The sequence below is a fragment of the Dermacentor variabilis genome, chromosome 8, assembly GCF_050947875.1.
Source record: "Dermacentor variabilis isolate Ectoservices chromosome 8, ASM5094787v1, whole genome shotgun sequence".
In the NCBI taxonomy this organism is placed as follows: domain Eukaryota; kingdom Metazoa; phylum Arthropoda; class Arachnida; order Ixodida; family Ixodidae; genus Dermacentor; species Dermacentor variabilis.
Genome location: NC_134575.1, coordinates 71,205,679 through 71,230,251, shown reverse-complemented (window position 1 = coordinate 71,230,251; position 24,573 = coordinate 71,205,679). Strand labels below are relative to the sequence as shown.

General features: G+C 50.7%; 1 protein-coding gene across 3 annotated transcripts in view; it reads right to left on the bottom strand.

Moving 5' to 3' along the window:
* step (cytohesin steppke) overlaps positions 1-24,573 on the bottom strand; it is an 87,285-nt gene that overhangs the window by 55,988 nt on the left and 6,724 nt on the right. Inside the window, exon 1 of one of the 3 annotated variants that reach the window (XM_075702362.1) lies at positions 18,396-18,533. The exons of 1 other annotated variant lie outside the window; for it this stretch is intronic. Coding sequence is in view for 1 of the 2 variants with exons in the window: in XM_075702359.1 (XP_075558474.1) it covers positions 7,284-7,389 (106 nt within the window). In the remaining variant the exon portion in view is untranslated. Of the gene's footprint in view, positions 1-7,283; positions 7,403-18,395; positions 18,534-24,573 lie in introns of those variants that run through there. One more of the 3 variants, XM_075702359.1, reaches the window with a different exon arrangement.

Genomic DNA, 24,573 nt, shown 5'->3' with positions numbered 1-24,573 from the left:
GCAATTAAATATCACGGTGAAAGATACGGTTACGAGACCTACGGCGTTTGTTCGTCAGAGGTCTGACGACCGAACACCGCAAATGTTAAAATCTTATCTTGCACCTTCCTTTCTAAATCTTCTTTTAAGAGCTCTTGCGCGCCCGTTCCTGCGGCGAGAGTCGGCGTCCCTCGGCGTCGCCGAGTGAACGAGCACAGCGAAGGATGAAAGAGCGAAAGCACAGCGCCGCGAGTGATCAAAGACGGCAACAGCAAAGAGAGCGCAAGGAGGAAAGCGGAGGAGGAGGAAGCTGCCGTGAAAGCATGAGGCGGAAAGCGGAGGAGGACAGCATGACGAAAGGGTGAGGAGGAAAGAGTCGTGCCGCGCAAGAGGGGCTCTGTGGCGACGACCGCACCGAGATGGCGCCAGAGTAGAGCACCGTCGTCTGTTCACCGATTGCATGCAGTTATATAGCGCATTGTTTCCGTATATAATATACAGAAACAACGCGCTTCATGAGCGGAGGTCTGTCTGCGGCGGCTGCACTGTGAATCGCACCCACGCGTCACCCACGCGCTGTCTCTCGCGATCTCCCGATTAAGACCGATCGCACGCGCCAACCAACATATCGCGAAATCAAAACACGCATAGAGCTGCGCCGAAGTTACGCGTTAGGGGGTATCGTAATCGTCGGTGATTTTTTTTTTCTTTTAGCAGCTTGGCTAACGATAGCTGGGACACGCCATACATATAGTCGTTTGTAATTGGTTGCCTGAGATTCTTGTCTGCCGGGAGCGTATGTAAACTCGATTTGAGATTATGAACCCATTAAGCAACGGTTGCGTTTTCCCCGATTCTTCTGCCTTTCTAAAGAAATACCGAACAAAGAAACACATCCTGTTGTATGGCACATTATTTAAGGTAACTAACAATCACTTAAACGTCCCCATATTCCGCAAATGTGGCACATTCTTGGATCACAATAAATCGAAATGCATGGTGCTGAAATACGTGACCATATATCGTCACACCGAGACATATTGGTTAAAAAAATGCGCAGCGAAGAGGCATCCTTTCGTTTGTTTCTGACGATTAGCTATGGCAGTCACCAACACCCTTAGTCGACCGTCTCGACATTTCTTTTTTTTTTTTATGGCACGCCGACGAAAGGAACAAGCGCACGCCATCACCACTACGCTAAGAAAGGTGCGGTTTATGTACAAGATCTGGAATACATGCACATCGACCGTCCATTCACCTTCAAGTGAACAGCTAGAAGTTAACGTTGGCGTTGCTGACCGCTGAACAAGGAAAGGAAAAGAAAGCAAAAAGCGTCGACAACGTCAGAGCGTCACCAACTGTTCGTTTGCAGGGAACGAACAGAGGTGCAAACGTCAGGAACACAAAGCGTCGCCGGACAACGACAGGTATAGCGTGTTTGGGATCGGACTGCTGGTACGATCTGTTGGGAACTCGGCGCTGACGCCCGTGGTTGTACCTGGGTCGCAAGCCCCAAGGGTAGCGTTGGCCTGGCGGCCTGGGGTACAACTGGAAGCATCCGAAGGTCCCGGCAAAGCATGAGTCGACTGGTAACAACGAAACAACTTGTTTATTTTAACATCGCAAAGAGTTGGCGGTCAGGTTTGACCGTAGTAGAGAGACGGGAGAGCACTTCACTCAACAGAAGAAATCGGAGCCCTCCTTTTGGCGTCCGGGGGCAGCTGTTTTTATACTCTCGCAGTTGAGGGCAAGAAGGAACCCCTCAAAAGACGAGCACGTGAATGTACAATGGGCTAATGGTGACGCACACTGTCGTAGCGATGCCGTAGCACCATGTCGAGCACGATCTCGTAGCACCCTGTCGTGGCGCTGCCGGTCGGACACAATGACTGTAATGAGAGGATGGTCCCTGCTTTGGCATCGCCTGTTTCGGGCACAATGACTGGAACGAGATCCCTGCTTTGGCATCGCCTGTTTCGGGCCCAATGACTGGAATGAGATCCCTGCTTTGGCATCGCCTGTTTCGGGCACAATGACTGGAATGCGAGGATGATCCCTAGGCGGTCGCATCGCCGCAGTCGCGCCTGGAAACACCTGGCGATGAGTGTTGCGGCGACGACGATCGGGCCAAAATGTCTGCCGCCCCGCCGCAGTCGCGCCGGCAAAACCACGTGTCGCAGGCGAAACGCAACAGACCGCCCCGCCGGGGGAAGGAGATCCCGATGGACAGGGGACTGCATCCGCTGTCCGGAGGGATGTCGCTCGATGATGCTCATAACCGAAGTCGGGCGTCCCTCGACGTTTCTTGAGCGCAGCGCACAGAGAAGGCCTCGTTCTCTTGTTCAGGTTCGCACGGGACACTGCAAAGTGACTTCGGGAGAGTTCACATTTTTGTTCTCGTTCCCGGCAAGCGTTAGAACTACGCTGAAACTCAACCGCTCAGTCAGCAAGCACGGCACAACCCTCACTAAGCCCTGCCAGGCTCTTTCCCCTTTTTATACCACTGCCTAGTTCCTTACAGTAGTCTAGCATCACTCAGAACGCGTCCACAAATTGAAAAACTGCACTAGAAAGCATATCATCACTTTGAAACACTAAACAAAAGCAATATGTTAAAAAAAATCCTGCCTCAGGAAAAAAAACATCAGTAACAAACAATTTTGAGGCTGATTCCTACGTTAGGGGCTTCGACTTAAGCCATCGGCGTTACCGTTGAGACTCCCCTTTTTGTAACGCACCTCAAAGGAATATTGTTGTAAAGCGAGGCTCCAGCGCAGGAGGCGGCCATTTTTGGGAGAGATGGTCTGCAGCCATTGGAGAGGGCAGTGATCCGTCTCAATGATAAACCTCGAGCCGGCTAGATAGCATGACAATTTCTGAACGGCCCACACGAGACATGCACACTCTTTCTCGGTGGCGCTATACGCCTGCTCACGACTGGTCAGCTTACGACTAGCATACAGGACGGGGTGTTCTACTTCTCCATTTTCCCGTTGGCACAGTACAACGCCCATGCCTCGCTCACTAGCATCGCACTGAACAACGAACCCTTTTGTATAGTCTGGCGATCGTAGCACAGGCTGGCTTGTTAGGGCACTCTTTAGGGCGCTAAAAGCTCTTTCCTTTGTCTCGTCCCAGACGACTGTTTGAGGCTCTGTTTTTCTTAGAGCATCCGTCAGGGGAGCCGCGATATCAGAGTACCTAGGGATGTACCTCTGATAGTAGCCGGCGACACCCAAGAACGACCGAATATCGGTCTTGGTGCGCGGTTGCGGAAAGTCTCGCACAGCGGCCACTTTTATTTCCGAGGGGCGGCGACGACCCTGACCAATCACGTGACCGAGGTAGACAACCTCGGCCTGTGCTAACTGGCACTTAGGAGCCTTTACTGTCAAGCCCGCTTCGCGCAGGCGGGTTAGCACTGCCCGCAAGTGTGCCATATGCTCAGACCAGGATGCGGAGAATATCGCTACGTCGTCTAGATACGGTAAAGCGAATTCTTGCTGTCCCCGCAACACTTTATCCATGAGACTTGAAAAACAGTATGGCGCGTTCTTCAAACCAAAACTCAACACCTTAGGACGGAATGTTCCCATTGGTGAAATGAACGCCGCATACCTACTAGCCTCTTCTGTAAGTGGAACCTGCCAATAACCCCTGACAAGATCTAGGGTGGAAATAAACTGAGCGCTACTAACTTTCTCAAGGCGCTCCTCGATGTTAGGGATCGGATAAATTTGATCCTTAGTGATGGAATTAAGCCTGCGGTAGTCGACGCAAGGACGAGGTTCCTTGCCCGGTACCTCAACTAAAATCAAAGGGGAGGTATAATCACTCTCACCTGCCTCAATAACACCGAGCTGTAGCATTTTCTTTACCTCAGCCTCCATAATATCGCTCTGGCGGGGTGACACCCGATACGCCTTGGATCGTACTGGCTCTGTGGAGGTAAGTTCTATATCATGAGTAAGTACAGAAGTCCTACCAGGCCTCTCAGAGAACAGACCTTGAAACTCTTGTAATAGCTGGTGTAGTTCGGTTTTCTGCTCGGGCGACAGCGGTGCTTTACTGATAAGGTCACTAATGACTTGACCGGTGTCTTCCCTGTTCGTCACTGAGCCTAGTCCTGGAAGCTCGACCGGAAGCTCTTCAGGAACGTTTACCATCATGCACACCACTGCTTCCCTTTGTCTATAAGGTTTGAGCAGATTACAGTGGTAAACTTGCTGTGCTTTCCGCTTTCCTGGCAGACTTACCACGTAGTTAACGTCCGACAGTTTCTGAACAATTCGCGCTGGGCCCTCCCACTGCACGTCTAGTTTGTTGTTTAGCGATGTGCGCAATATCATGACCTCATCGCCAACCTCAAAACGACGGGCCCTGGCTGTCCGATCATAATAAACCTTGGCCCTCTGCTGGGCCTTTGTCATTGCTTCACCTGACAACTCCTGTGCCCTTCTTAAGCGTTCGAGGAGCTTAAGTACGTACTCCACCACGACTGGGTCGTCGCCCCTACCTTCCCATGATTCTCGAAGCATGCGAAGCGGAGATCGAAGCGAGCGACCGTACACCAGTTCAGCTGGCGAAAACCCCGTAGCCGCATGCGGCGCGGTCCTTAAAGCAAACATCACCCCAGGCAGACACAGCTCCCAGTCAGTTTGATGTTCAAAACACAAGGCTCTCAACACGCGCTTCATGACGGAGTGGAGCTTCTCAACGGAATTCGACTGTGGGTGGTACACTGAGCTGTGTAGCAGCTTTACCCCACACCTTTCGAGAAAAGTTGTCGTCAAAGCGCTAGTAAACACTGTGCCCTGATCTGATTGGATTTCCGCAGGAAAACCAACTCGCGCAAATATGGACAGTAGTGCATTGACTATCTCAACTGAGCTGAGTTCTTTAAGCGGCACTGCTTCAGGGAACTTTGTCGCTGGGCAGATCACAGTCAAAATGTGTCTGTACCCCGTGGCTGTTACCGGCAGAGGTCCCACTGTATCAATAACGAGCCGTCTAAAAGGCTCCGTTATGATAGGTACCAATTTCAACGGCGCCCTTGATTTGTCCCCTGGTTTGCCCACCCGCTGACAAGTGTCACATGTCCTCACGAAATGGTCTGCGTCCCGAAAACACCCTGGCCAATAGTACTCTTGCAAGAGACGGTCCTTAGTTTTCTTAACTCCTAGGTGTCCGGACCACGAACCCCCATGTGACAAGCGCAACAGATCCTGACGATAGCATTGAGGCACGACCAGCTGATCGAACTCCACTCCTCTGCGGTCTAGATACTTCCGGTACAGGACTCCACCCCTTTCCACAAAACGCGCAGTTTTCCTGGCGATACCTTCTTTGACATTGCAGCGCACGTTTTCCAGGCTGCCATCCTTTTTTTGCTCGGCTATCAAAGCCGACCGGCTGACTTTTAGCAACCTATCAAGTCCGTCTGACGTAGGCGCGATGAGCAAATCAGTAGATAGCTCTTCTAACTTTCCCGTGTCGGGCATTTCCTCTCCAGTATCTGGCGCCTTTAACGTTACAGACTCAAGTTTATTCAGTTCGGGCGTGCTCGGAATATCAGCTTGCTGCGCCTCTGACCCTTTTTCGTTGTTTGATAACGTCGGCCCCGCAACTACCGCCTTTGCAGCGAGCTCCCGAACCTTCGATCTGGTTAAGGCCTGAACACTAGCTTCACCAAACAAAAGCCCCTTCTCGCGCAGGAGGTGATCGGACCTGTTTGAAAATAGGTACGGGTACTGGGGTGGCAGCATAGATGACACTGCCGCCTCTGTCTCAAGCGCTCCGAAAGGTCCTTCAATAAGCACCTTTGCTACTGGCAGACACACGCTATGAGCTTCCACGGCTTGCTTGATCCACGCGCACTCGCCCGTGAACATATGGGGTTCTACGTAAGACGGGTGAACTACATCCATCGTAGCTGCGGAATCGCGAAGCACTCGGCACTCTTTCCCGTTTACGAGGAGGTCTCGCATGTAAGGCTCGAGAAGCTTCATGTTCTCGTCAGTGCTGCCTATTGAAAAAAACACAACTTTTGGTGTTGTTTCCGGACACTGCGCCGAAAAGTGACCCGGCTTCTGGCACGTATAACAAACGCCCGCTCGCCTCATCTCGAACCGCTTTCTGCGTTCGGCTTCGGCTGCCGCCGTCTCCTTAGGTTCGGTCGCACTGCTTCCACTCGCATCCGCACTACGCGTGTTCCCCTTTGCTCTCATGGGTGTGAACTTCGGCCTCTCAAACTTCGAGCCAAATTCACCCTTTTGACCGTCCTTAGCTCCGCGAGCTCGACGCGTCACAAACTCCTCGGCTAGCTCAGCGGCTCTAGCCACCGTACTCACGTCTGGCCTATCCAAGACCCAGTATCGCACGTTCTCCGGTAACCGACTATAAAACTGTTCTAGCCCGAAACACTGCAGAACTTTATCGTGGTCACCAAACGCTTTCTCTTCTTTGAGCCACTCCTGCATGTTCGACATAAGCCTATACGCAAACTCTGTATATGACTCACTTCTGCCTTTCTCATTTTCCCGAAACTTCCGACGGAACGCCTCCGCAGACAGCCGGTACTTTTTTAGAAGACTCGATTTCACTTTGTCGAAATCCTCTGCCTCCTCTCTATCCAAGCGAGCGACTACGTCGGCCGCCTCGCCGGGTAACAAAGTGAGCAAGCGCTGTGGCCACGTTTCCCGAGAGAACCCCTGCTTCTCGCACGTTCGCTCAAAGTTAACCAGGAACAAACCAATGTCCTCTCCAAGCTTAAACGGCCGCATCAGGTCAGTCATTTTGAACAATACGCGTTCTCCTGCACCGTGTGCCTGACTTCCATTACGAGCGCGTTCCATCTCTACCTCAAGACGCTTCATTTCCAAAGCGTGTTGACGGTCACGCTCTTGTTGCTCTCGCTCTTTCTGTTCTTTACGTTCACGCTCTTCTTTTTCTTTTTGCTCTTTAAGTTCGCGCTCCTGTCTTTTTGCAGTCTCTCTCTCTTCAATGGTCTCAAGGCATTCCGACAGCTCGTCATCCTCAGCCTCTAACTCAAGAATAGCCTTTATCAGTTCTGGTTTTCTGAGTTTGTCCGAGACATCCAGACCCAACTCTCTTGCAAGCTCCAACAATTTCGGTTTGCGCAACGACTTCAAATCCATGGCTGCTCTGAATGCTGCTTTCTCTACTGCTTACTATTGTCTTGCCGCAAACTAACCCGGCAGCAACGACAACCACAATTACCAGCTCTGTTTCTGACACTAACAAAAAGCCTGGCAAAGCTCAGAAGAAGAAAGTCCCGCACTCACCAAACCTCGCAGGCAGGAATTCCGCGCAGTCGTTCCGCTGCAGGCAACCAGTCGTCACACAGGGCTCGTTGCACTGCTCCCGGATCGTCGTTGAGCTGCTCAGCATACAGTCAACTGCATCTCTTCGCTGCTGGCCTCCGTTGTCGCGATCTCACCGCTGGCAGACAGTTGTCTGAAGTCGGAGGAGATCTCACCGCTGCCAACCAGATGTTTTGATCGGACTGCTGGTACGATCTGTTGGGAACTCGGCGCTGACGCCCGTGGTTGTACCTGGGTCGCAAGCCCCAAGGGTAGCGTTGGCCTGGCGGCCTGGGGTACAACTGGAAGCATCCGAAGGTCCCGGCAAAGCATGAGTCGACTGGTAACAACGAAACAACTTGTTTATTTTAACATCGCAAAGAGTTGGCGGTCAGGTTTGACCGTAGTAGAGAGACGGGAGAGCACTTCACTCAACAGAAGAAATCGGAGCCCTCCTTTTGGCGTCCGGGGGCAGCTGTTTTTATACTCTCGCAGTTGAGGGCAAGAAGGAACCCCTCAAAAGACGAGCACGTGAATGTACAATGGGCTAATGGTGACGCACACTGTCGTAGCGATGCCGTAGCACCATGTCGAGCACGATCTCGTAGCACCCTGTCGTGGCGCTGCCGGTCGGACACAATGACTGTAATGAGAGGATGGTCCCTGCTTTGGCATCGCCTGTTTCGGGCACAATGACTGGAACGAGATCCCTGCTTTGGCATCGCCTGTTTCGGGCCCAATGACTGGAATGAGATCCCTGCTTTGGCATCGCCTGTTTCGGGCACAATGACTGGAATGCGAGGATGATCCCTAGGCGGTCGCATCGCCGCAGTCGCGCCTGGAAACACCTGGCGATGAGTGTTGCGGCGACGACGATCGGGCCAAAATGTCTGCCGCCCCGCCGCAGTCGCGCCGGCAAAACCACGTGTCGCAGGCGAAACGCAACAAGCGGCAGATGTTTAGCGGCCGTCAACTTCGACACCTGGCGAACCGCGATCCACGCCGTTAGCCAAGCGGAAAGGCGCAACCCCCGGCCCCATTACGGACTATTTCTTTTCATCTTTCCTTCAGTTGACCCCCGGCGAAACGGACGCCGGGGGGAGCCTTTGCCTCGTTTCGCGTGCCAGTCATGCCGTAAACACACACGCACGCTGAAGTCGAAGGCCTGCCGCGGTAGGTACAGCAGACGGAGCCAGAGGCAAGGTGTATCGAACCGGAGCAGACGACCCTTAAGCCACAAAAAGAAAGAAAGAAAAAAAAAGAAAACGTGCGAAAAGTTGGTCTCTCCTCCTGATCGGATACTATGTAGCGTTTTGAGGGGTGGGGGGAGGTATAAGGTTGGCATCATTTGCACAAATAATCGTTCGTACGCGCGACATCTGTACACGACTTCCAGAGGCGGAACGAAAACGAAAAGAGCGGACCACTGGCCAAGAAACTTGAAGAGCAGACGACAGGAAATGACTCGATAGTGATCGGTGGCACAACGGCTGGATGGTATACTCTCCGATGAATACAGATCCAAATCACACACACACACACACACACACACACACACACACACACACACACACACACACACACACACACACACACACACACACACACACACACACACACACACACACACACACACACACGTGCTAAACATATCCCAGCGAGTCGTCAAACCCCCTGTCGACATTCGCGGCGCGCCTCTCAAACAGTACAAGCACGCAAGGCACGCAGTGCGGTTCCGGAACAAACACCTGCACGCAACGTCTGTTCTCGCAGCTGGAGCGGCCACCTCGGCGACATCCTAAGTTCACCGCCGTCCTGCTTACACGCAAGCACGCATATTATCCTCAAAATGGCGGTACTTTACACGCCTCAGCGCATTTCAAGCAGCCTGTCATCCCCGGGGGTTCTATGTACAGAACAACCAATAAGCGTACGCGATCGAGTGCAGAGGCTGGTCAATAAAGAACGCAACGCCGCATTCGCTTTTTATATATATACAACAAATTCCGAAAATCGCAATGAAGTTCGAGTTACTCGAAAATTGTTACCACTGTCAGTTCCGGTGCGTGTTTTCGACCACCGATATACGTTTCAACGGACATGAAACTTTGAGAAACGTTAAGTAATTACGCAAGTGTTATCCGAAGAAAGCAATGAAGCAGGAATGTCTTTCTTAGTCCGGAACCGTGTTAACTCACTCATTACTGCGCCCACAGAAATCGATCAATGTGATAGACAGTTTTTCTACTCGTTGTTAAATATTTCCGTTGGAGCTCTATAGCAACATCATGCACCTTCTGAAATGACCACTTAACTTTAACCATGTGTCAGATTTCACCATTTCAGCAAGATTGGGGAGTGTGGAAAAATAATACTTCCAATTGGAGGTATCGTCTAAACTAGCTCCCAGTGCTCCTATGGGACTTGAATAAAAGGACGCAAAATTTGCGCTTTGGTCGACTCAGCAACATAATTTTTTAATGACAGCAGCAGTAAAGACACAGAAGCTTCTCTCCGGTTGTCAATTTTTCCATCAGACGTCTAATATGGGCTGTTTTATCGATGTCTCTAACAACGGTAGATGCTCATGAGTGCGTGTTATTTTGATAATTGTGTTAAACTGACGTCAAGCGCAACTCTAGCTTTCCCACCGGGGATTGCTTTTATCCATCGGCGCTTCGACTGCGTATGTGCAAATTATTACGAGCAATCCTTCCAGTCATGTGGGGATTTCGCCAACACAAGAGCACGCATACAGTCGATTTCAAACCGACATCGAACCGAAGCTGGCCTATTGCTGTCTAGACTGTTACATTTTGAACACCGCCTGTGCAAGCATCCCTATACAATATTGTGCAACACTCCACATTACTGTACAGAAGTGTACAGAACTGGACAATTGAAGCATGTGGAGCATCTACCAGCGCCAGTTGAACGCGCACTAGACTATAGCTTGCTTGCACAGAAAATCTGATCGAACGCAATAATCAAGTTTGCGGAGGCTTCTTCATGCTTCCTGACCTAACAAACATTGCTTCTCGAACCTAAGGAATGCAGTAAAAAACAAACCAGGTGCCTGCTGCGATGAGCAAAACGAATGGTCCCTGTACAATAAGAACGTGAACTACCTGTTCTCACATTTATGATGCTACTCCTTTCCCGCATAGCATATGCCCCACAATGGCTATTATTGACGCCAGCAAATCTTCATATTAATTTTTCTGCGTGAGCTGACTTACAAAAGTTGCGAACTAGGAACCACGCGCGTACGTTCCATATTTCAGTGCTTAAACTAAAAACAGCAAATAATTACTTTCAATTCTGTTTCTTGAGGTGCTTCCTTGAAGTTTTACATAAGAGTTTACAAAATGTAGCTGAGCAATTGTTACTGCTATATATCCATTTAAAACGCCACTGATAGGCCATAATTTTATGTACCGCAGCATACGTTGCGACTACTACGTGCTGAAATAAAATGTTAAAACATAGTATGACCAAAAATGAGCACATTTATTGCGCTAACCAAAGAGTTCAAAGCGTTAAAGCCCTGACGAATCTGAGAGGGAATGTATACGACATGCAACGTATTTCAAACAGCGAATACTGTTTCTGAGCAACGATTTACTCGTGATTCGTGAAATCGAATCTGACATATTAATATGCAGCACCAGATCTCCCAAGTTTGTAACAGCTGTAAAATACATACGGTCGAGGCAAAAGAAGAAATGTATACAAAAATTCACTGAGAACACCCTATATATCGTTTTGTTGCTCAAGATGTGGATCGTATACACTGCACAAAAACCGCACAATGTTCAGTATATAGGGACCCTGTGAACAGGCATTCTGCTCAGAAGTTGCGGCAAGAATACGCTGCCTCACGGCCGAAAATTCACATCAGGTTTATTCACGATACACTGACGAAACAGCAGCCGAGAATTCAGTTGCATTTGTACGCTGGTTCAACAAGTGCACGGGCTGCTGTGGGCAGGTCCGAATAATCTAGAAGGTCCGAAAAATCAGGCTGAAAACCGCTTGGGCTTCCTATTCTATTGAAATCAAGTTTACCCTATAACCTGAACGCAAATGAAAAATCATAAAATTACTGGTTTCAGTACGACGATCGGGCACTTCCCTACAAAATCGTAAACGTTGACAGGTGTACGCAAGACGTATGGCTTTGCCAACCAACACTTAGCCTAATTGAATATCTTTACGCGGAGCACGCATGTTTGGTTAGTATAGTGCTTCTCAAATGACATATGGGGGTTCCAATTCATATTCCTAGACGGGTAGATCCGGTTTTTTTTTTTTTTTTTTTTTTTGCAGAAGCCCGCAAAGTGGAAAAAAGAAAGTTTCCCATTTCACAAACATTTCACGAACTCCTCCACTTTGCGAGGCTTCCGCAAAACTGATTTGCCGCATTCAGCGTTCCTGCAGTGATTCGAGTTGTCGGTTAATCCGCCCTCGCTGTGCGACCTGCTACAGCTTCCTGGTTAGCTCAGATGGTAGACCGACCGCCCCTCCAGAGAGGCGCGTTGGTCTCGGTTTCGAATCCCGCACCCAGCAGGGCTAATTTTCCTTCAACTGCGAAGCTCTGTTCCTGAAAAACTCGTACGGGTTTCCTTTGTAGCTCTGCGCCACAAGACGGGTAAATGCAATATATATATATATATATATATATATATATATATATATATATATATATATATATATATATATATATATATATATATATATATATTCCTCTTCATTCCTATAAATGTCGAGTATACTAACAACCACAGCACTAGCCTAAGAAATCTAATCGAAAAAAAGAATGATCTGTACGATGAGTGTAGTCCAGCAATCTTTCACCAAGGGTCTGGCGTGTTATTGCGTCGTTTATTCCTTCATCCCCCCACCTCCGCGTATATTTCCACTGGCGATTTCCAGCGCGACGACAGAATCGCAAGACGCAAGGAGAGACGGCTGGTAATCGACGCCGCGCATGAAAAGCTGCTTTCATCATCACCTCGCGGAAAGGACGCACGAAATGTGCCAGGATGCGCTAGCAATTTTATTATACATTGCTTTCTTTTCTTTCTTTTATCACGCATCGCTTGTCTCCGCTTGGGAAATCAACGGCGCTCCATCTCGCGTATACGTGTATACACACGCGCATTATACAGCACGTGCCTGAATTTCGAGCTTCATCTGCTGCATAAATTCCGCGTTTTTTTCTCCCTCTCCGGCTTCGCAAATTTTATGCAGCAGATGAAGCTTGGAAATCTTAACACGCGTGGCTGGCATGCACATACATACGAAGCCCCGTGGAATCGAAGGGGGCCTCGCCTGCATATACGGGCGATTGGTGCGCGCAGCAAAGCGCTGTGTCACAACCGCGGGTGCGACGCGCGCCTTTAGGACGCGACCCGTATGAAAACGCGCATTCGGCGTTTTGGGCTGTACACATTGGCGCCCCCCCCCTGGTCGGCGTGTCACGGGCGCTTGGAGCGGCTGCGTAAACATCTAGTCACGCGAGGCGACGCCGGGGGAAGTCGAAGCAGTCGAGAGTGACAAGCGCATTTCGTGCGCCAGTGCTGTTGCGACGCCATAGCTTTACCAAGCCGAAGGAGACTATATACGAGAAAGACCCGATGAAATCGAGAAGCATGCGTGTCCTATTTTCGTTTTAAGTAAGATCATGCAGTTTAATGTCCTTCCCAAAACACCACGCGGAATTATGCGATATAGATGCCGCGGTGCTCGAGATTATTTTCAGCTACGTCCGCGATTTCCTTCGCGTGCACCTAAAATTAGGTGCATGAGCGTTCTTTCGTTACGTGTTTAATTAATTGCCTGTCTGCGCTCTTTTAGAGCGTAAGCTGTCGTGGGCTCACTCCAACAGCCGTTTCGGTTGGCGTTGCCGTCCGCTGCCGGTGACGGTCGCAGCTATATCCCCAGGCTCCCAGCCACTATGGGGGACTGGCCAAGAAATAGATGGATTGTTTTGAGGAACAGAAAAAAGAAGATTAAGAATATGTATAAAAAACGCTAGAATTAACGAAAATATATAGCATACCTGATTAAATCAAGCAGGCTAGGTGACTGTCACCGCCCCGTTTCGAACGGGACGCCAATAAATCGTAATCACCATCGCAATCAACAGCATCGCTTCGTGCCACGAGTCAAGGGATGTGACATGTGCGCCGCATAGTCTCGATACGTGGTGTTTACTCTCCCGTATACCTTTATGGCGCCTCCTATAGCAAGGTACGAACCGCTGCTGAAGAAGCGAATCGTAGAGCTATGCGCGCGCCGTTGCAACAAGTCTACGTCGAGTTCAGCAGACCACTTTGCGAGAGCAGGAGAAGCCACACCTCACTGTCGACGCCGGGCGCACAGTTCAGGTCGTTCTCGTCAAAAAAAAAGAAAGAAAGAAGACGAAAAGAAACAACCGTACAGTGTGTGCAAGAAAACATCGGCGTGTTATTTGTGTCCAACACACTATGCTGCAGCCCTGCGCGCACGTGGTCTTGTTCGCCCCGCTGCAGGTTTTTCGCGACCTGTACTTCTCGGGTCGTGAAGCACGTCCGTGTGTGTCTCAATAAGTAAACGTGCGTAAATTAAAGCACTATGCTTTAATTACACTCACTACTTGCGGTTACCGTCTCCCATGGAGCCGCTCTTCCAGCTTTACGCAGTGACTGTTCTGCGAGTGCCGCGCTAGACCTGTGACTTTTTGTTGGTCTCGCTCTCGGTTATGCTACCGCGGGTTCGATTTTCGTTTATTAACACGTGGCTTCCTAGGTCAAACGTTTTACCTTTATTCTTTAGAACTTGTTCGAGGCCCGCTTACTCAATGCCCCATAAAGAGCTGGGAACCCCTAGCTCTATAAGGAATATTGAAATAAATTTCTCCCTGGAGCTCTTTCACAACTGGGAGTTTTTCTTCTTCGTTCACCACTGTTAACGGTGCTTGAAGCCATCAATTAGGCGACGCTCTGCCACCCCCAACCCCTCTTTGTTTTTCGCGACTGGGCGGGCTCCACGAACAGCTACAGAGGCACCGTTACGCCCCAGTCGAACAAGTAGCAATTTGCACAACGTTCCCTCGCTGCGCTGTGGCAAGGAACGAGCGACCGCTGTCAAAGCCGCGCTCAACCGACAAGTTATACTGCCTTCAACCTAACTACACTTTCACTCGGCGCAGCAGGACGCCATCTTCCACGCGTCCAACCGCGGGATGTGACACGGCGAGGTGGCTTGGAGAACGGAGCCACCTTGAAACGACCGCGAGGGAGCACAGCTGCCTCTCTGAGCTCCGGACTCAGTGGTACGGATGGCAGCAGCGGCGAATACAAAAATTCGTCATTATTTCGCGGTGTATACGCCGCCGACAGAGGCAAAGGTGCATATCAGTTGTTGCAGTGCAGCGGTCGCTGATATACCTCGAGAGTTTTCCACGAAAGTTAAGACATAGCTTGCACGCAAATTCCTTACCGTTTACCGATTGCCAGATCCACGGACGGCAAAGCTGCGACATCTTGTGCGCAAAACTACGATGACTTTGAAAAAATAATTGTGTCGCATGATTGTTCGTAGAAGAAAACAAAAATCAAAACAGCGCTTCACTCCAGCAACTGAGTACTATATGCTGTGCAACTGCAGTATTAGCATAGTGTACTCACTGGTTAAACTTGTGCGTCACAACATATGCCTATAGCTTTAATGCCTTAGCATTCTTAGGGTGACTCACGCACTTTCCGGGGACCAAATGTCCATCCTTCCATCCATCCATCCATATGTGTATCTATATGTTTGTATGTAACCGTCTTCTCGCCTACGCGGGCCACTGGGTAGCGCAGTGGGCCACTTGGGTAGCGCAGCGGGCTGCTAGCAGCGCCGAGGAAACAGTGTTCGAAACCAACCGTCGGACCCACTTGGGTCACTGATTATGAGGGATAGGGTACATACGTGCCGCTCTGCAACGAACGCCTCCCACGCCGGATCACTGAATAGAGGAGGGACCGGGTAGGCGCCGTTGTTCGAAGAAACTCTGACGCCGACTTGAGTCACAGACTACGTGCTGCTGCGAATGTGTCGCGCTCTACAATTACGAAAAATCCTTACATTTCTCCAATGCTGGGCGGAGTCGAGCCCACGCCGCAAGGCTTCCTCAAGGGCAGCAGTGCCCGACGCTTTAGCAGGCTGCGCCACAAATGGTCCCGGGTACGTGCGGCTTTTGAATGACGCGACTTTTGAATGACGCGTCTTTCACGCCAACGCTTTAGCGAGCTGCGCCACGAATGCGCCGGGTGTGTACGGCTCTTCAGTGAACCTCTCGCCAACGTGGGTAACTGGGTGTGCATCATCGCGTCACTTTACGAGTGCGCGGCAAGCCAGGGAACAATTCTCAACATTCGCAGGCACCGGCCAGGCGCGGCTTCTAGGCAGTGCCGCCAGATGGCGCAGCGCGTCCAGAAAGAAACGCGGCAGAGGAGCCCGGTTGCCGCGTAAAGGCCAGAATACATGGAGCGAATATGCGACGAATAGTCGGCGTTCGACGCCCGGCGGCGTACGCGCGACGCGCGGCGGCGAAGAAAACGTCGTTCGCCGCCGATCCAGCTGGCGCAGAAAAGTTCGTCGGGCGGCGACGATACCGGAAGCGGCAAACGAGCGGCGCCCCAAAGCGAGCCAATCAGGTCTCACTATTCGCCCCGACTTCCGGCTAGGCTTCCCCGCTTGTCCGTGTATCCCGATCCCGCTCTATCGTTCACGCCGGTCTCCCGCTTTTCGTATTCATGGCATCCAAAGCGGTTAATAAGTTAATAACAGCCATGGTTAGACAAGCTCACGTGCGCTACTTTCGGGTCTGCTTGCTTCGGCCGCGCGCGCGTTGAGCCACAGAACAGAGCCGCGGAGTTGGAGGAGCCGAAAGTTGTTTGCCCGCCCAGTGTTGCCACAACGCATAGTATCGCCGCTTTCTTTAAACTACATCGGCACATGAATGTCTCAAACACATAAAAAACATTAGAAATCATTTCTAAACAAAATTTTACGCGTTTTTAGAGTGTTCCGCAATTCAAAAGCGATAATAGTTGTCGTAAAGTTCTTTTTTTTTGTTTCATGTGTTTCACTACAGCGCATTTGCCTCGTCTATATTTGAAGTAGTGGCTTAGCGCGAATTAAACTGCCTAGCCACACCGATAACAACGCAGCGACTCGCCGGCGGCGGCCGCCGTGTCTTCGCTCCATGTAGCGCAGCCCGACGAACATTCGGCGTCGCGGCGTGGCAGATTTTCTGCCGCCCGAACTTCGTCGTGAAAGTTCGCTCCATGTATTCTGGCCTTAACGCGTCTCTAAAAGTTCCCAAGCACTGGCGCGTCGCGGATTTCGGAGTCCACGCGCAAGCTTCGCGGCGGCGGCGCTAGATGGCGCCTAGTGTTCTGCGGAAAGCGCGAAAGAGGAGTCCCGCTGCAGCACACGCTCGTATGTAACTCGTTCCGACGGTGGCAATACGCTGTGTGGCTGTTGATCCAATACGAAAGTGGATCGCCGACAGTCGTCGTGAGATATGGGTTTTGTCGAATTTTTTTCAGCAGAGTGTCGCATTATAATTGCAACAATGCGCAGCGATTACGAATGTGCGTAGACTAATTAATTTCCTTGTTGGGTTTAGAAAACTAGGCGCTTTACAAACTTTGAAAGATAGACCGTAATGAGTACAGGCGCAAGAAGGCCTGAAGCCGGAAGCACGAAAATTAGACAAGCACACGTACTATACCGATCTAGGGTAGCCAGTTCTAGCCGTTCTAGCCAACCTAACCGATGTGGCTGATGAAGGATTCCAGAGCTCCATGTATAGCATCTTTTTTTTTTTTGCAAGCGCCGTGGTTCGAACGATACTGCATAAACAAACTCTAGGCGAGACAAAGATACCGCATGTGTACAAGGTATAATCGGCCATACATGGCGTCGAAATCCACGCCACAGCGACGGCTTTCAATGCAAAGCAGACATCTCGAAGGCCCTGTTTTTGCTGGCTGCATACGCCGGAAGGGGTTCGGGAACCGGAAGTACGTCATATGTAGTCTCCAAGTTTTAACGCCACCCGTTTCCTACTGTCGCAGGTAACTTTGCGAGCAGTAAATGACGAAGCGCGTTTCGCGCGTTTCTTCGGGAGTCGATTTGGGGTAGCTGTGCGCTTGCGACCCATGTTTTGCCTCCGAAAAAAATTAACACGGTATTTTGCGGTTCGTTAAAACCAGAGAAAGACAGCAGCAAAGGAAGTGCCGATGTGAACCCGCTTTCTTCACTCCCCGCACATACGCGTTTACGCGGCGGCCAAACGGAAACGAGAGTTAGCGCAGACGCATTGTATCACGAGAACTCCCCACCCCAACCGAGATTCAGAGGGGTGCGCTGAGCTAGTTCACTGTATCCTTCTGGTGCTAGTCCGAAGTCAAGCGAGCCCTAATGCGACAGAAGGCATCATGTGCACACATCGCTCACCCTAACTAGACGCGCAGAGACAGCGTGAAACACACATACGAAAAGGAATACTCGGACTCTGCATCAGTTACCACGGTAATTTTCTCATTAGCTGCTCTAATAAAGAAAAATAGAAGAAAGAAAGAAAGAAAGGAAGGAAGAAAGAAATTGGAAGCGATAGAATGCGCGAAGGCCGTGCGAAACGTGACGTCAGGCGGAGGCCATTTCTCCGCGCTGATGACGGCGTACATTAAAGAGAGAGAGAGAGAGAGACGGAAAGGGAGAAAAAGCTAGACATCCCAGAAATGTCTCGAACAAGAAGAAATACGAAAAAACGACGTGAAATCTCAAAGGGGAGAGCGTGCTAGGCACGTGCCAGCGTTCTTCAAACGCAACGGCTGGAGAGAGAGAGAGAGAGAGAGAATCCGGGTTTCGGGTCAAATTCCACGCCGCCAGGCAGCAGGACGCGCAGAAAAGAGGAGGAAACGCGACACCGAACGCCTCCAACACGCCACCGCCAGGCACGCGGACGGGCGATCGCACACGTGACCCCCGTATGCCTACGCGCACACCAACACAACCTGCAGCGACACGCACGCACGCACAGAACACACGCACCTCGCCGCCGACTTCACCGACGACGCCGTCCACCACACGGCCACCACAGGTCTGTCCGCCAAAGCGATGCCCCGTTCCGCAGTGTAAGAAACGCGCAAACCCCGCCAGCGCACGGAGGTACGCGCACCGACAACGCCGCAAGCGACGACGTCGCGTGGCGAAGGGCGTCGTTAGCATTCGTCCTTGTCGGGACGAGCCCAGCGGCAGCCATTAGCGGGGGAGAGACCGCACGCCCCGCGGCTTCCATGCATATGCGCGGGCCAGCTCGGCCGAGAACGGCCGCCGCCGCCGCGACAACGCCTTCGGGCTTGGACGCCGCTGATGGATCCTGGTTGCGACACACGGCGCTGGGGTGAGGGAGGGCGGAGGGAAGCATAGTACACGGCGGAGGGAGGAGGTGTTACCGACCACCGGAACGATCGACGGCCTGGAAGGTGCGGCAATTGTTTACCGTCACTTACCGCGCGGGTTGTGTGTATGTGGCAGAAGCAGTAAGTGGTCCGTTTGGTCGTAGTCGATGCTGGGCAGAAAGGAAACATACCTTCTCTGGGGATCTGTACCGGCGCGTTCACGTGTTGTTGCAGCTGAGGAAACAGGTAAGTCGCAGGTAAGTTGCAGGTAAGGAAACGACAAGGACGTCAATCCGATACAAGAACACCCTCGAAATGCCCTCACTTGCGTGGAACGGCGAACGCCGTCGGCTGTAGTTATTTCACCAAAATATATCATACCACGAAACTGCGCTTTGACGTCACCGCTCTAGTTGTCCCACGTTCGTCACAGGAGTAATAAGATCCAAAGTACCGCAAGCCACGCAAAAGTCTTCCCTGCACTTATCTATCCCACGGTTGCCAGACGGGTGGAATCACTTTCCCTCATCACGATCCGGGAAAGCGATTCCAGTCGGTGCAAGACATTGCTCGTCTTCGCCCATTTTGGACTAACATTGTTAAACCAGAAATTTTATCTTTTACTGCATTTTTAATTGCACCACTCACCTTGGTAATGCCTACTGGTCTTGCGACCACAGTAATCCCCGAAAGTGTAAAAATTAAGAAAAGGAAGAGAAAAGGTGTTGCCCAAGTCCCCGCCAGCGACGGCTTCCTCCAGTGAGGAATACAGATCTCGAAGATAATGCTTTTGCGGGCTGCGTACGTCGGAAGCTATTTCATGTGTGAGAACCATGTCACGGCCACCACGCTTTTGACAGCCTCAATTACCTTCGCGCTTACATCCTAACACGCTTGGACCGCATGGAGGAAGGAAAGCGTACGAGACGCCCCGGCTAGCTCGGATCAGTTGTGCGCGGCGGAAGTCACGTGGTGTTTTTTTTTTTTTTCCGAAGCAGCACTGGGACTGGTGTGCCTAGCATCAAAGTTGCCATAACAACCGCGCTCCTGCAGCTCTCGCTGCTGAAAGTGAGATAAGCTTTTTCGTCCCGTGTCTTTCTCGCAGCACACACTGTTCGCGAGACAAGCTGACATCAGAGTGTGGTGCGTAAGCCTGAAAGTTGCCTTGTTGGTCTGTAAGTGTGAGCGTCAGCCAACACTTCAGCTACTTAAGCTTTGGTTTGGTGCCTGGCGCATATGGCTGAACCCACTACGGGGGAACGGCCATGAATCGGGTGGCCGCAGGCAAGAAGGAAAGAATGCTTAAATAGAATTCTGTAATTTAAGAATGATATTAAATTAATATTAATCGTTAATATCGATTTCCAGGCTATATCACTGTAAATTTTGAAGTTAATATTTTTGTGTTCATAATGAAGAAAGTAAAACGATAAAATTAACATAATCACGGCGCGGGTCTTCGTCTTCTTCAACGTGCCACGAGAAAACCCAGGAACGCGTCTGCTCCACTAGAGAGAGAGAGAGAAATAACGTTTATTTGCACCCGCAAAAAGAGCGCCGAGGAGGCAAGAGTCTTCCTGTCTCTTCGGCTTACTCCTCCCCTTTCAGCTGGCTGATGCTCCTTGGAGCTCAGCGGTGTCCAGGGCCATGCGGATGACTTCTCTTTGGTCATCTTCCTTCGAGCTGGTCATTAAAGTCTCCCAGGATTGTCTATCCCTATCTGGTTTATTTTATCTAGGACATGTCCATAGTATGTGGATCATGTCCGCCTTTGCCCGGCAGTGCTTGTAATTCATGTTCTCAGTGTTATCGTGCCATCTCTTCAGAATGTAGGGGTTGCAGATCACCCCCGCTTGGAGTTGCCTCCATGTTATCTCTTCTTGCTTACTTAGTTTATTATGCGCCGCTGGCAGTGTTTTCCTTCCCATTCTATAATAATCGAGAATTTCGCTGTAAGTGTTTATACCTTCTTTTTGTAGGGGCTCCCTGGCTCTAGAGGCTGCATTGGTGTACCGGTAAATAAGCTCTCGGGCCAATGCGTGCGCTTTCTCGTTGCCCGGCAAGCCTTCGTGGGCAGGAGTCCATATAAGGTTTACTGATTCTTCTGGAATTGGTCCTTTCTCCAATATGTTGAGCGCCTCTTTGGAGATTCTCCCTGCGGTATAATTCCTGATAGCTGTTTTGGAATCTGACACTATGATTTTCACCCCTTTTTGCTCCACTAAAATTGTTACAGAAGTTTCGTAGGCATCGCTATGACGCGCGTCAGCAGCGCATACTTCCAGCGACTCGCAGCAATGCAAGTTCAAAACTCGCGCCCATCTACTCCGGCGAGCTGACTGGAGGCACACAGGGAAATGGCACACCAACATGTCTGTACTTCCGGCTTCAAAAAGCGTGACGTCGCGGCCTCTCCTATTTCCACGGCTTCCGTGCATGGGGCGGGTGCGTCGATCTCGGAGGCCATGTATCTATGCAGCCAACTCAACGCGCGACACACAGCATGTAGGCCACGAAACGTCGCACCATCGTCCCCCGCATGATAGTCGACCTGACCGGGGAGCACCCGATTAGCCATAGAGTTTCATTCAATAATTTATTGTATGAATTTATTGTATGTCCAGCTAGCTGCTGGACAAACGCATGCCAACACACTTTCGTCGAATGAAAAACCAGCGCGTAGCCTCCGAGATCGCACCGGAAGGCGCGCCTGTGCAATTTCGGAGGACGCAGCAATTGCTACATGTGGTGTAACATATACTATAAAGCGGGTCAAATATACAATGTAGGCCAAACCAGCAAGCTAACACTTTGTAGACTAACGATTCAGAACACTACCTACATTACTCTGCTGCAAGAAAGAAAAAAGAAAGGTTTATCATTGGCTCAGTCAAAGAAAAAAAAACGCGAAATTTGTGCAATTTCGCGCCAAAAACATTCGGGGCGTCGCAGCGTCACTTTGGTATTGTTCCGCATCCTGGCTTCTTATTTGCAGGTACACACACAAAAAAAAAATGCAAGGTTGAATTCTTACTTCCAGCTGGCATTATGGATTCTTTTTTTTTTTTTTTGGTAGAGATGTAGCGCGGACTGCCGGAATCCTGTCCGCCCTCATAGCAACAGTTAGAACATCGCAGATGAGCATCGTATATTTGCGGACTGCGGTTCCGCAACAACTTCCGCCGTACGCAGCGGGCCAGAGCATAGTCTCCGAGATCCGTTATTGTTGCTCAGGGGACCACGTTCGCCGCGCCGTGGATTTCTAGACTACCTATTGGAGATCGCTTGGCGAAATGCCTTCGTCCTCCACTGGACTGACGAAGAACGATATGATGACGATCGTAGGTGCCTTCCACAGCAACGATGAGGAAACACGCTCGTCGAATGGTAAAGCGAACATAGTTGAAGGGACAGACAACCGCTCAGAACACTAATCCAAGATAACCCCGCTGATGGAATGATTCCCCATCGTAGTGACTCAAACGAACCATGTTTTTCTCATTTAACGTGGATTTACATTTTAATCCATGACTAAAGGTTGCGAAAAATGACATTTCGCGCCCCACGTGGCAAAAATGTGAAGCTGCATAAGAGGTCCACCGCGTGACCTCCCACTGGTGTACGCGGTTCCTGGTGTGTTCATGAGTATTCAAATGCAGTATACTTTTCATTACTGTAAGCCTTTCCTGACTTACAATGTGCAGGTAAGCTTTGTTTTGCATTGAGCAGAAAAGTGGCGCTGCCTTCGCCTTCGTTTTCGATGGCTTGGCTTGGCTCGTCTGTCGAGAGAACAACTACGACGGGGGCCAGCCGCCCTGACGTAGGCGTGTACTTGGGGAAGAACGCGGTACAAATATAATAAATGTCTGTACAACAACGCGAACTTATGGTACCAGCTTTTTATTTTCAGAAGCGGTAGAAATGGTCAAAATGTAGGTGGTTAACCTTAGTTACACTCACTCCTGTGAAAGCAGAACGATGGGCGGCCTGCACAATTTCCGAGTCGGGCTACCGGCATCGCCCTCACTTCTCAGCGTTGCTGGAGGAGGGACTATCTTGCTTTTGTTAGAGGCTGCTCAGATCGAAAAATTCTGCTTACTAAATATGCGCGCGCTTTCGGAAGTAACCGCCGCGCATGTAAACACTATCGAGGGTGAGCTTTGCGTTGCGCCGTAAAAATCTAGGTCCTTAGAAATCGCTTGTGCAGTCCCTTTAACAATCGTCTTGCAGGAAAAAAAAAGAAAGTCGCCCGTGCAAAGGCAGGCGGCCTCTCTCTCGCAGCCCGGTTCTGGAAACGAACAGGAGTCGCTGCTAACCGCTCGAGAAATCTAGCTACCACCTATCTCACCAGTCAGCGTCGCTATGGCGGCAGCAAGCCGGTGGCCGCTGCGACGAGCTCCCTCGCACGTCCCCGTAAGAAAAGCCACTTCCAGGTCACGTGTCACGCGAGTATCTCAACAGAGCGCCGCCTATAAGAGCTCTGTTAGCGTGCTTCCGGGTGAAACAGAAAAGAAAGAGGCGAGTAAACAAACAAGCCGTGCATCTGCATAGATAAGGAGGGCAGCACGTCGCAGTGCGTAGCAGTCTGCGGCAGATACGGCAAACGCGTTTTGCTTACAGAAACCACTCGGTCGCAATGTTGTAGCAGCAGAGACGGACGACAACAAATACGAAAAAAAAAAACGAGACAGAGAGATAAGGCAGTGCAAGTCGAACGGTTGTGTATTAAAAAAAAAACGAAAAATGCCGGATCCAGCCATGTAAGCGAGCCGGAAAGAGAATCGGGACCTTTGCTCCTTTTTGCACGCCGAGACGGCATTCGGCGGGCAAGTCGAGGAACGACGTACAGAAAGACAAAACGAACTCGTGGGAACGCGCCAGCCAGGCACTTCTCATCTTACACGAGGAAAGGTTAAGAGTGTCGGATCTCTCTATCTAGGGTGAACAAAGGAAACGAAACATAGCTCTGACGAAAAGGGCAGCGGGGGAAAGGAAATATGCGCTGCTAAAATGCGTGGAGCAAGGAACATCCGAAAAGGAACTCAAAGTTCGATCCGCGTTCACGGAACCGCATTGACGGTTGCCAAAAGTGGGATCTGTTTCAGCTACCCTGACATGTTTGCACTTCTGGGCGGAAAAAGAGAAAGGGGGAGAAGAAATGGGGGGGAGAAAAAAAAAGGCGACGTCTGCTATGTGAAGAGGCTTCGCACACGTAGCAAGTCTTGACACACGCCACAACGCAACTGCAGAAGGCACGAAGACGTAAGCTCTGACGTCACGTATACCGTATACCGTCGACGTCCGACCAAGTCCTGAAGTAACTATGATGCTGTAGGTATATTCGCAAGTAAGTGTGGTCGCATTGTGGCTTTGGCATCGCGCTAGACTAAGCACGAGGTAGAGGGTTCAAATACCGGCTGCGGCGGCGCGGAGGGATGCAGTAACGCCCGCGTACCGTGCATTAATTGCGTCGGCGCACGTTAAAGAACCCGAGGTGGCCGAAATTAATGCGGAGTCCTCCGCTATGTACGGCGTGCATGTCTCTTAATCATATCGTGGTTTTGGCACGTAAAATCCCCGAATTTAATTATTTTCATTAAATCTATAGCGGCTGTAAAGCAAGCCCAGCTTTCCGCGCCTTCATTTCACGCTCACGGGTGAGAAGGATTCACGAACGCTCTGCGTATATAGAACATTCCGCGAGATGCGTCACGCAGCTATAGCCGGGCGCGCGCCTACTCCAATAAAAAGGAATATCAGTCCCGCGTCATCTCTCGAGGGGCGACATTCGCGAACCGAAGGGCCACTCCGCAAAGTGGCTAGAGGCA